Below are 13505 nucleotides of genomic sequence, written 5' to 3'. Positions count from 1 at the left end.
AGCCGAAGGGCTACTAGGTTTACATTCGGAGCAAATCACGTACGCTGTGGCCCTAGTAAAGAAACTTGTGGAAGAATTGGTAAAAGGTACCGTAACAGTGAAAGAACTATGGATGTTGATAGACATGAAGTCTAACTTTCTCGATCTATGCCGTCATGCGGATAGCAAGAAAGGCGATGATCTTAGCAAAAGAGCAGAATCGGCCTTAAATCTTCGTAACGAAGAACACGAAGAGTACAAACGACTGAGAAACTTGGTAAACAACTTTGTTTCGATGTATGCTGGTCTTGGCATTGGTCAATGCTTGGAGCTGGAAGCACTTTCTCAAGCTGCCAAATCTGATGTTGCAAAGCTTTCTATTAGTCATTTATGCAAACGTTCTGTTTCGGGCCGAATTACTGTCACTTACCTTCGAATGCCCGACAACTTGAAGTCTCTTCTAGAGCCGCTCCAGCGATTTAGTAAAAGCGCCATATTTCAATGTTTGTGGATCGAAGAAGGGGAAGAAATGAAGAAGCAGAAACAACTGATTCAGTCTTCTCAATCAGTGGCTCTGAATGAAATAATCACAGGTTTGTGTGAAGTAGTACTTTTACGATGGCGGGATATTTGTAAAACAGTGTACGAGGGATCAATGAGGCTTCGTGAGGTCTCTAGAATTTTTGGTGATTTCTTCGATGATAGGGACGGACTTCAGGAAGAACTTCAAATGATTCAGAGTTTCGACGTCTCGTATGAAAAGCGATCGTGGACAAAGGAACGATTTACGCAAATAGAGCAATACGGGAAGTTTGGACGAAGAGTTAACGCAGCGAAGACGTTGAAACAGGTGTGCTCAACATTGGAGCTTACTCAGCCTATACTGGAAATTGACATTATTAGTAATCAGGTAACTGCAAAATTGTGATTTAAAGTTTCATAAAGATATAATCGAGTGACATTTAGGACTCAGAAGAGTTCAAGGACCAGCCTATTAGCGTATTGGACGATGCTCTACTTTCGGCCAGTCGATTTCTAGACATGACAAGGTGTCAGTTAAATTGCTTAGAATTGTTTGCTTCCGGAAAAGATCTGATTGAGTGGCTCCGAAAGGACATGAAAGGTATAGAATACGCAGAATTGCATAATATGCAGTATTTTTGTATGTGTGTGTGTGTGTGTGTGTGTGTGTGTGCGCGCGCGCGCGCGCGTGTGTGTGTGTGGTGCTGTAGCTCAATTGGTTAGAAAGTACATTAGGAGAAGGGAAACATCTGGGACCTTGCAGGGTTGCAAGTTCAAGTTACAGTAATGGCGATCGAGCTATGGCATAATTTTCTTAAAGGGCCACTGCAGTGTAAAAATCATAATATATTTTATCAGCTGAATTAAAAGATCTTCCAATGCTGGCATCAAAAAGTAAAATTAGATTTCTCAAGAACACTGAAGTATAGGAACTAGTGCAAGTTGCTTCTCCCGTGTACTTCCGCAGCGAAGGCGGAATAAGGTGCTGACGTCATTGGAGGGATGACTTAAATTCTTTCACCCATACATGTGAGATATGGGGCGTCAGTGTGTGGCTGTAGGTTACAGTAGTACAAATACATCTGGAGTCACTGTGTTTCGATAACCCAAATTGATAATTCAAATCCGGCGTACGCAGTCTTCACTTCGAGAAAAACCGTCTTGATATGGATCCAGACCTGTTTGAAGGCTCTTGACTTGACAGCAGGAGGATCAAATTGAAGTCATATGCGTGCCCACTATTTCAAACGAACTACGGCATCAGCGACCAGCGCTAATCTCCACAACTCACCCGCGCCTAAGAAGAAAAAGATGCTCGAGAGATCGGGTAACCATGCTATTTGCACGGGCATGAGTGTGATGAACTGAGACGTCTCAGATTGGCTTCTAGATGTTGGAAGATGCATTGTCTGCAGATTACGAGAAAATCATGCAGATCAGGAACCCCAGGAATGCCTTGTACACGGACGAGTTGACGATATATCTGGTGCCTCATCAGTTGTCATCCAAGAAACTCTCAGAACGATCGCAGGAAGAGATCACGAAGTATGCATTACTGTTAATCCGCCCACTGTAATACGTTTAAAGCAACAGTTCATCTAGCTAGTGTCCGCGAAATTGAGGTTGTACGGAAATTTATGTTGTTGCATGAGTATCTCGTCCTGACAATTTATCATATTAACATGCATTTTTACTCCTTTCTGAAGAATTAATTAGCAGCCGGACAGAATTCTCATGAAGAATTTCGTTCAGAGTTATATCGGATAATCTTGTTCAATGATATCCCGTTCTGAGGTCGATTATCTCAAGTAGAATATATGCTGTTACATGCAGATCCCGTTCTTTGCCCGGGCTGATTGCATTATTGATTGTTAGTATCCCGTTGAAGACAAATAAAATTTAAAGACTCGGATATATGCAAAAATATCTTGCCTTTTTCTCCGTCCCAGCAATAATAAACAACACGCTCCTTTAACTAATTAAGATGGCAGCACACGTTCCCGATGACGCACTAGCTGTTGCTGTAGACGCCGAAAGAAACTCGCCCGTGCATAGTTGTACGCACTGTACAGTTTCTAAGACATTGAGAAAACGTTACCTCGTTTTCGAGATTTCTAGCGAGTCTCTTTTTGCTCGCAGGTATGTGTACGGTGACGTCTATTTCTCCTGTATTTTCGTCCTCCCGACTCTACTAGATATGACCTTGGTTCTATTGACTTCAGACACTTGGCTTGTGACCACTCTATTTCACCTGGCCGTTTCATTCGGACTGTGTTTCCTGGCTCAATAGGTGATAATGGTTTTGCCTTCTGATCATAGAATTTTGCCTGAGACTCTTTGCTTTGTGCAGATTTTCTTTGACTTCTCCAGGTGGTACTGTTTCTGGTATCAACAATTTCTTTGACATTGGCAGTTGGGTTTTAGTTCGGCGGCCAAATAGTCTGTGCTGGCGATGAGTGTATCTTTTCGGTTGGGGTGTTCCGAAAGTCTAGAAGAGCTAGATAAATGTCCGATTTAGCCTTTATCGCCTTCTTCATTAGTGCTTTGCATGACTTCACACTGTTCTCCACCTTTCCGTTTGATTGTGGGTAGTGGGGTGATGACGTTGTATGCTTGAATTGCCGTTCGTGCACAAATCTGGCAAACTCTTTGCTAGTGAATTTAGGACCATTGTCACTGCTGAGTTCATCTGGTATTCCATGACGTGCAAAATACCCTTTTAGCTTGTGGATCACGGTTGTACTACAGGCGTCTTGGAGCTTGTCCACTTCAAAAAAGGTGGAATAGTAACCCACAGCTATGACATAGTGTGTATACTGGAGCTCAAAGAGATCAACTCTTACTTGAGACCATGGTTGATTAGGAATCTTCTGTGGCAATAGGGGTTCCTGTTGTTGCTCCAGTTGAAAAGAATTGCAATGTCACATGTTGACACAAAGTCTCTCACAGCAGTATTCCTGTTTGGCCAGTATAGAGCTTCTCTGGCCCTCCTCAAGCATCCTTCAACTCCCATGCAAATGAGAACTATGGATCATCTTGATCATTTGGCTTCTCAATGTCCTTGGGATGATGACGCGATCTCCCTTGTACACTATACCATTCTGCAAGGACAGTTCAAATCTACAGTTAAAAAATGGATGGACGGGGGTTGGAGCAATACGCTTGGTTGCAGAGAATCCTGTTGATATCAACTGCATTACACGCTGGAGTTCCTCATTCTTGCTAGTGGCTTCTCTGATCTCATCTAGCTGTGTTTCTTCCTCGGGCCATCCTTCTGACATGCAGATCTCCTCCAATTGTAGGCAAAATTCACTCTGTTGGTTTGGTTCTTGCAAGAAGGCTCTGGAAAGTGTGTCAGCAACATAGAGTTCAGTGCTTTTCTTGTATGTTATCTGCAAGTCGTATCTTTGGAGGTGAAGTAACATTCGTTGTAGACGTTTAGGTACGTCTTCCATGCGCTTCTTTGCAATTGACTCCAACGGTTTGTGATCGGATTCAACTGTGACTTGTCTGCCGTATACATATTGATCAAACCGTTCACAAGCAAAGGCTATGGCGAGCAACTCTTTCTCTATTTGAGCATAGTTCTTTTCGGCTGAGGTCAATGCTCTAGATGCATATGAGACAGGTCTGCCTTCTTGAAGTAGGGTTGCACCTAACCCATTCTGTGACGCATCACACTGTATCGTGACATATTTCCTGGTGTCGTAGAAAGCTAGTAGAGGGGTACTGGCTACTAACAGCTTGATTTCATTCCACACTGTTTCATGTTTGTCTAACCATTGCCAATTGCTGCCATTGCGTTCTAATTCTCTGAGTATACTTGATCTTTCCGACAGTTTCGGTAGGAATTTGGCGAGGTAGTTGGTCATTCCTAGTGCTCGTCGAAGTGCTTTGACATCTGTTGGTGTAGGCATTTCCAGTGTAGCTTTGATCTTGGCAGGATCTGCTACAATACCTTCTGACGTGACCTTGTGGCCAATGAAAGAGACTTTCTTCAGTCGCAAACGAGATTTTTTCAGGTGCTAGCTTCAGGTTTCGTTCACGTGCTCTCTGTAGGAAAGCTTTCATATTCTGGTAGAGGTTTTGGATAGCTGCCTCATCTGTATCACCAAATCCAATGACTAAGAAGTCGTCCGCAATAACTTCCACTCCAGGTAGGTCCTCGATTATTTCATTCATTCTCCTCTGCCACACTTCGGGTGCAGAAGTTATACCGAAAGGCATTCGGTTCCAATGATAGCGACCATGTGGAGTGTTGAACGTGGTAACATAGCTTGATGCTTCATCCAGCTTTACTTGCCAAAAACCAGTTTTTGCATCAAAGACTGAAATATTCTGGCTTTTGGGGGTCTAGTTACCACTTCTTCAAATGTAGGTAGTTGGTAGTGTTCCCTCATTATTGACTCGTTCAAGTCTCTGGGATCGATACATATTCGAACTTTCCCGTTTTTCTTTTTCACAGCTACCATGACAGAGACCCAGGCTGTCGGTTCAGTTACAGGTGTTATTTTTCCTTCTGTGGTGAGCCTTGCCAGTTCTTCCTTCACAGCTTCTTTCAATGCAACAGGTGCTTTGCGTGGTGGTTATACCACAGGTTTGGCATCTGGCTTCAGTTTAATTGTGTATTCTCCCTCAAGGCATCCTAAGCCTTGGAACACGTCCTTGTACTGACGTAGTACTGGATCATTGAGAACGTTGCTGCTCAAGGTATGCTCTGTGACTACGTTTACTGTGTCACTATCAACAATCTTGATCAAACCTAGCTGCTGGCTTGATTTCAGGCTTAGTAACGGTGTTACATTTCCATTCACTATGTGACAATGAACTCGAAACATGTGACCATTTTGTTGCACGGTGATCCAGTATGTTCCTTTGGGACAAACGTGTGCGTTGTTGTGCATTACCAGGATAGTGTTGGTCTTCAACAATTCTTGGCCTTTTCTGTCTCCAGTGGTTCTAGCATAGTTTTTGAATAGCAGTACATTGCACGATGCACCAGTGTCGATCTGAAATCTGATGTCTTCATTCGTGCCAATAGCTCTGAACGTCGCAAATGCTTTGCGTGCTGTGCTGGCTGTGTCGATGACATTTAATCGTACATACTCTACTTCCTCCTGTTCTTCTACATACTTGACCGGTTTTTTGGTTGTAGTAGTGAATGTCTGTTTCGATCAGCAAACTCTTGCAAAATTCCCAATTTGTTGCATTTGAGACACGTCCTATCTGCAGCTGGACATGCTGATTTCTGTGGGGTATGATTCAGTCCACAGTAACTGCACAATTTCTTTGAGTCAGTTGTCTTCCCCATGTATCCTTTGTGTGCATGAGGCTTGAATTTGCTACTCTCTTTCGCTTGGGTTTCCTTTGGAGGTAGCCTTCTATTCTTGGATGGTGGTCCACGCCTGACTGAGTGTAGAGGTGCTGCTTCATCAACTGAAAATTCTTGTGCTCGTTGAAACGTTATCTAACAGGATCAAAGAATTTCCAGGCATTTCGCTAGACTGAGCTGCTTCTTCCCTAACAGTTTGAAACGGACAGAGTCATCAAGGATTCCGTGGACTAGACGGTCCTGGCTGTGGCTGTCCTTCAAGGTGCCAAAATTGCATGAGTCAGCGAGTTTCATAACGGCTGTTACATACGCATTGATAATTTCCTCTAGTTCCTGATTCCGCTTAAAGAACTTGTAGCGTTCGAAGGTCTCAGTGCTCTCGGGAACTAGGCGGTTCCTGAATTGCTCAAGCACTTTCTCAATGTTGTCTTTGTGTTCCGGGTGGTCTCCCCAGTCAAAAGTATCGTACATGCCTAAAGCATCATGTCCGATAATGTTCAGTAAGGCTGCTACTCTTACCTTTGGTGCTTCGATGGAGATCTTGGCGGCTTGCTCGTATATCTTCCAGTCCCGCTCGAAACGGCGCCAATTCTCACCGCGGTGCGCGCGATCTTCCACATTGAGTGGGGCAGGCGGTTTCGCTGTCAGAGCGAGGATAGCATATCCTCCATGTTGTGCTGAGCCTGGTGCGTCTGGCTGTCTTGCAGTTGCTTCCTGACTCGTGGCCATGTCGTCGAACGAAAAAGGCGGCAAACTTGTTGAGTGTTTCTCGGGCTAGACAGGCGTTGTCGAATATCCCACTCACTCTGACACCATGTGACGTGTTGCTAGTTTATTGCTTACAACACTAGCAGCTGTAACACAACTGAACAAGACTACGCGCTAACAACTGTGTCCGGCATACAAAACTGGTAGAATACAACTACTAGTATGACGTCACTCTAGTGATGTCAAGCTATCTCGTTACACTAGGCAAGATCGACATACATGAACAAAGGCCGAAAGTTCGACAGTCCCTTTGTGTCGTCACTTCGAAGACGTTGCTGGCGTTGCGGGAAACAGGTGTATCGACCGTGGTAGCTCTCGACCGGCGTAAACGGGCAAACGATTGTGGCGCTTCTTTCAAAACCCGGATATACGCAAAAAATGTTTCCTTTTCCGACGTCGCCTGCAATAAACGACACGCTCCGCGCGTACCGTTCGACGTCGGGAACGGGCAGTTTAAATTGTGTGCAGATCCGATTGGCCGTTACAGAGATATTCGCGCGCGAATAGAGACAGGTTCGAGACGAGTTCCATCGGCAAGAAATAGCGTCGCCGCGGGAGAAGTCAGGAAGACGACGACAGCTTTACTTTCGACTTCTATGGATTCGGTGTGCGCGAGCCAAATTCGGTGGAGATCAGACTCGCCTTTCTTGGAGATCCTGATTTACACACAAATATATAGTCCATAGTCTACTAACGTGTAGTGGTCCAGCGTAGTGTGGTTTGGTGCCTCAAAAGCTAAGGTCTAGACGGGGCTAGGGTGCTATTAGCAACACCCATGTAGAGGTATGTCTGCTAGAGGAGTATCAACTAGAGTTCATCACTGCCATCACCGGACTGTTCTATCTTAAGCCATAGATGGCATCTCTGATACGGCGTTTCTATACGATATGCATTGTGGCATTAAAATACTTAATTAGAGTCATACTGGAAACAAATCATGATCACATGGGCAACTATTTTAGCACATGTTCGAACTTATCTAAAATTTTAACTTAGAGCCGGTTCCCACGAGCACTTCAGTTCTACCGGACCACCACGAATCATCTCGCTTGTGAAAGGTTGTGTAGACGCGTGCTCAGCCGAGCCATGATGGAATGGCCCACTTCAAACTGCCGTGCCAGCACGGTTTGGCCCTGCTCGCACTCGAGATGTGCACGGTAACCAGGCCAAACTGCAGCCTCGCGTAGCCAGACCCTCCTCCCGCGTTATACTTGCGTTGCCAGACTTTTTCCGTCGCATATACTTTTAGCGAAACAACCAATCCTTTCAACGTATTTGATTAGTTATCGAGAGAAAAAGCGGCCAGCTCGCTTTTTCAGGGATGTTGTTACCGGGCAAACAATGCCATTTGTCAGAGCCTGACTCCGGGTTCCGCCAGTACGGAAATTATGCTAGCAATGGTCTGTCTAAACGAGACACGGAGATCAGAGCCGTCTAAATACCACTTTGCGGAAGACGACGGCTGAGCAAACGGTTGCAGCACGTGGCAGTGGAAAGTTCTTGTCCGCATTGCGGGCGTGGGTTCAAATTCCACTTCTGACTCCATGTACTATTGATGGCGAGTGGCAATGTACCCGACAACTGTATTCACTCAAGAGCCGTTAATTAGGCTAATCCTTCTAAACACTAATTGAAGCGACTGACCTGTAGGTACGCAAGTCTGGAGACGCTTTGTTTAGCTAAACGAATGCATTGGAAACTTAGCAGAGACGAGTGGGTTGGGCTATAACCTCAGTATGCAAAACATTTATCACGTGACGAGACATGTGATTACATACACCGGCCGAGGGTTTAGCACTGTAATGTGCTTTTCTATTCATTGTTAATTGTATTGACGTCAGTGGTATCAGGTATCCACTGACAATTAATTAGATCACATCTTTAAAGTCAGTAGTGGTTGCAGGAAATTTTGATATGCAGACGTCTTATTGCTATAGCTCTCGCTGCTAGATTGATATCGACCGTTTCCACTCCTAGAAATGGGAGGTTTTGCGGTTTCGAATGATGCCAAGATGGACTTTAGTATAAAGGTAGTAGAGGAGTTTGCAACCAAGAAGACCAGAAAGCTTATAATACTAGTTCAATTAATATATAATAGTATAGTTATATGCAACAATTTTTTCTGTCGACTTTATTGAAACATTGATTGGACTTTATATAGTTAAATAAGTAACCCACAATAATGACATCTGCAAATTAAATTAACTTATTGAGCATACCATTGTTTAAATTAGTATGTCTCAATGTAATTTTTGATAATAGTTTGTTTGCACAGCTACAAGTTTAGCAGTTATCTTGTCAGCCATTGTTAGCCAGCTGGAAACAATCCTGGGGCAATCATTGTGTATATGTGTCCCTCTCATAGGAGTGGCCAACACAATACAGTTACCTAGATTACATCCCTTTTCTCAAGTCAAAGAACTGTCTTACCCAACAACAACGCGCGATAGCATCTTTCTGGAGCGTCACTGCAGCAGCAGACAACCTCGACGATGGTCTCGTAGTCCGTCTACAGGGTTTTTGTTTTGGCTGTACGTAGTGGTAGTAAGGGTCTAAAGGCAGGTGACTAACGGCATACAAACTGTATCATGCGTTTGTCAAACTGTTTTAATAAATTTTTGGTAGTGCAATTTAAATAGTTTCTGGGTTTCGAGTTGTGCCACCTTGCTGGGTGTGTACACTGTATGCCAGTTGTGGGCAGAGCTAACCCTAGTCGGCAGCAAGCCTCTGGTTGTCCAGGGCTTTGGCTCCAGGTACAGGGCAGCAACATCCAAATTTGGCTCTGGCACGGGCTGTTTCGACTTGGTTTGGAAAGGAGCTCTTGTGAAAAGCCACGTCTGATAAATCTTATAGAGTCGTTCAAAGTTGACTTCTATATAGGTATAGGGTCGTGGGTGCGTGAGTATGCGTGTGTACGTGCGCGCGGGAGAGGGGGGTGCCGCAGGTGTGGGAGTCGCAGGTGTGGTTGTGTGCGTGCGTGTGCGTGTGTCTTTACGGTGTGTGTGTACTGTTACTAATTAGTATTGATTGTGTTATAAGAATGGCGAGAAGTTAGAAGTTTTGTCGAGTTAGCTGCGGCACAATCATCTGGAGAGGGAGACTTCGCGACGACTAAAGTTGCTCACCTTGACGCAGCATGTACTGGTTTCGTGCAGCTTTTATTTAAACTGCCACGACGTGCAACCTTTATAGAGTTGCAAAGAGCTTGCACTGATGTGTTCAAATCTCTTGAGCGGGATTCTCAACTCGGTGCAAAATGGGTAAGAGATGTTAAGTAGTACTCTTTAATATCTAAACCGTTTTCTTCTCATCATCTTAATAACTTACAGATTTCAATGTGCTAGACATTTATGACTTAAACTCATTTTTATTGATATTATATTTTTATTGATATTATTTCGTGTCTTGGCGAGCCCTTAAGAGCAGTGACTAAAATATTTGTCAGGAGTATGAATTTCTTCTTGTAGTAACTGGGACACACCTAAAATGTAATATTGTAGAATAACTTATTGGTAAAGATCAAAATTTGAGCACACTTTATTAATGATAAGCTTTTTCCTGATTTGCTGTCAAATGTTAGAACTAATTTATCATGAAGTGCTGAAGACACGAATGAGCATGTTTTTAGAGGGTATGACCACATCTGTGTAAGTGCACAGTACAAGGCGGAAAATAGTGCATACTTTGCACTATTGATATACTTTTGATATACACTATTGATAGACTACGTTGATATACTTTTAATCAACGTAGGACTGGATGCTCTGGCTGGAAAATGTCAGGTTGGCTTGAGCCAGCTATACATACCTTGATTTAGTACTGCATGAGTAAGGGACAGCTCCGAAATTTTATAATTTCTCTTTGAATTATCCTTGAATGAAAGATATTTAGCCAAGATATTCTAAACACATCTCTATAGAATGCCCTAGAAACATAAATGTGCAGTTGTATTTGCCAAGAAAATATGCTCATTACCGTAACGCTTTGGTACTTGAATGGCGTTTAATATACTGTGTTTAGTTAATCACATATAAGTGTGATTTAACTGAAGTGCACGGAAATGTTCAGCAACGACATTTTGCATAGAGTCCCGTATCTATTTTCGAATAACGGCTAGATTCGGACGCGAGATCTTGGTCCAACGCAATTGTCTAGGGATGAAATATAGGGCAACGTTGAGACGTTAGGTAACTATTCTTGATCCGTGACAATCAATGGATTTGGCTCGTTCTAGCGAGAACGAGACTTGACTAAACGTAAACCACGCCCTCCCTCTAGGCCCGGACAAATACCTCTAGTTTCGGATGGCCTCTTGTGTAGAGCTACCAAAGCACAGACGCAAACCGAATCTATTTGTTGCAGTAGCCTAACATCTCATCTTCCAAACAATGGTATGAGCAGCGTCGTCGTGTTTCGTGCGTAGCCGTGGTAGTCGACAGAGTTGAGTGAAGTCACGCCCTCTAGTTTCGGATGCCCGAAACACGCTAGATCGTCATTTTCCGAGCACATTTAGACACTCTGTAAAGATTTTGAGCATAGAATCTCGACGTCTAGTGCTAAAATCAACTTCTAAGACATGTTTCTACGTATTTCTAGCCAATTTCTTATTACTCTCTGCAGCGTAGAGATCGTACTGTGCCGTTTGAACATTAAGGGGACAAACGTTTCCTATGTAGCAGTATCTTACTGGCTTGCTACGCAATCTAGAGTAAAGAAGGTTCGACTTGTACAATCATAAGTAGGGTATTCCCCTCTGATAGTGGACATCTAGTTTCCTTTTCTCACGAGATGGTAGCACTAATTTGTTCCACTTTTCATACGGCATTTTCAATAGACGAACGTTCCTGATCTCTCTTTTGCTTCAGTAACAAACAGGAGTAACATGCGGCTTGTCTAGATTCATAAGGTTGACATACCTAGCCTCGGATTTCCACACTAATGTAGCACCAATTACAAAATCGGCTTAGACCAGCCGCATGTTATTACTGAAGCAAAAGAGAGGTCAGGAACGCTTGTCTAGAGGAAATGCGGTATGAAAAGTAGAACAAATTAATTCTATAGCATGAGAAAAGGAATCCACTATCAGAGTGGAATACCCTACTTTTGATTGTGCAAGTCGAACCTTTTTTTACTTTAGATTGCGTAGCAAGCCAGTAAGATACTGCTACATAGGGAAATTTTGTCCCCTAGATGTTCAAACGGCACCGTACGATCTCTACGCTGCAGAGAGTAATAAGAAATTGGCTAGAAATACGTAGAAACATGCCTTAATTAATTAAAAGTTGATTTTAGCACTAGACGTCGAGATTCTATGCTCAAAATGCTCAAAATCTTTACAGAGTGTCTAAATTTGCTCGGAAAATGACGATCTAGCGTGTTTCGGGCATCCGAAACTAGAGGGCGTGACTTCACTCAACTCTGACGACTACCACGGCTACGCACGAAACACGACGACGCTGCTCATACGATTGTTTGGAAGATGAGATGTTAGGCTACTGCAACAAATAGATTCGGTTTGTGTCTGTGCTTTGGTAGCTCTACACGAGAGGCCATCCGAAACTAGAGGTATTTGTCCGGGTCTAGAGGGAGGGCGTGGTTTACGTTTAGTCGAGTCTCGTTCTTGGTAGAACGAGCCAAATCCATTGATTGTCACGGATCAAGATCAGTTACCTAACATCTCTACGTTGCCTTATATTTCATACCCAGACAATTGCGTTGGACCAAGATCTCGCGTCCGAATCTAGCCGTTATCAAAACTAGATACGGGACTCTACATGCATTATTATTGGTTACGTCCTCGCATAAGAGCTGATATCGCCATTTCTTTATTTGTCTATTCGTATAGAAAGATTCGGAAAGATATCTGAACGACTTTAAACATATTAAGAAGAATCTTGGATCATTTGAGAGGTCAACATTGTATCAACTTGACCTAATCAACTCACGCGGAAATTACCACATAGGACATACTCAATTCCACATCCCGTCCGGTTGCAACGTTACAATGGACGAACTCGTTCGAGTAGAAATCATCTCTGAAGTGGACGACTCTGCTGGAACCGGAAATGTCTATCGGCTTTCTGACTTGCTTGATTTAGAGAGCAAACTTGTGCTCATTTCTGGACAAAGAAACGAACAGTCGACATCAACAAATGAAGACATCGATTACTTTGTTGAAGTAATTAACGTTCTTCCAAATTAATTAAAGTTGCTACCACCGTGCCTTTGTTTAGGTCATGAACCAAGCATGCAGACTTGCATCTGTGATTGTAGACTTGAATAAAGCAGGAAACGAAGAATACTTTCTATGGAGACGTACTTTCCGTTCTCGACGACGCCGTAGCGCGCTCTGCATTGAAACATCTAAAGTAAGGCAACTGTCAGTCAATCATTCTATTTTGCTCGAGTCTCTTACAAAACAAGCTGACGTCATGAAAGAATATCTTGAAAATTGGATTCAAAAAGTAGAGAATCATCGAAGCGAGTACTATTACCTTAACTATTTTACGACACCTCAACTTCTCTTCTTGCGTCGTGAACTGGGAGCTGTTGCGAAAAACAAAAGTCGTCAAATACCGAATGAATTGTTTTCACTTATTGGTTCCGTACACCCGTCTTGTACGCATTCCAGCCTACTAGCTGCACTCACCAAAGCATCTGTCGGTGGAGACATGGCAAGATCTCGACTGGTAACTTTTAATTTTGTAGATCAACACCAATCCAGCTTACAAATGGCGCCGAAAACGTTTGAGGAGCAAAAACGAGAGAATCCCTACCTTACAATAGATACGTTAGGGCGAGTACTAGATACCTTGGCTTCGAATACGCTTCAGCCATCCAGCCGTCCGTTTCCTCTTCAGCGGTATCGAGAAGGAGAACTTAATCTTACAGTTACTCCACAAAA

The 13505-nt window shown here is 43.4% G+C and overlaps 1 protein-coding gene across 1 annotated transcript; it reads right to left on the bottom strand.

Moving 5' to 3' along the window:
- Positions 1-2921: 2921 nt before the first annotated feature.
- Positions 2922-3354, bottom strand: LOC134178573 (uncharacterized protein K02A2.6-like). The gene is made up of 2 exons (XM_062645444.1): positions 3345-3354; positions 2922-3268 (listed from the first exon to the last, which is right to left on the bottom strand). The coding sequence occupies exons 1-2, from the start codon at positions 3352-3354 to the stop codon at positions 2922-2924; spliced, it is 357 nt and encodes a 118-aa protein (XP_062501428.1).
- Between the last annotated feature and the right edge of the window lie 10151 nt (positions 3355-13505).

Source organism: Corticium candelabrum, chromosome 4 (assembly GCF_963422355.1).
Source record: "Corticium candelabrum chromosome 4, ooCorCand1.1, whole genome shotgun sequence".
NCBI lineage: Eukaryota > Metazoa > Porifera > Homoscleromorpha > Homosclerophorida > Plakinidae > Corticium > Corticium candelabrum.
This window is presented reverse-complemented; position numbering and strand designations above follow the sequence as displayed.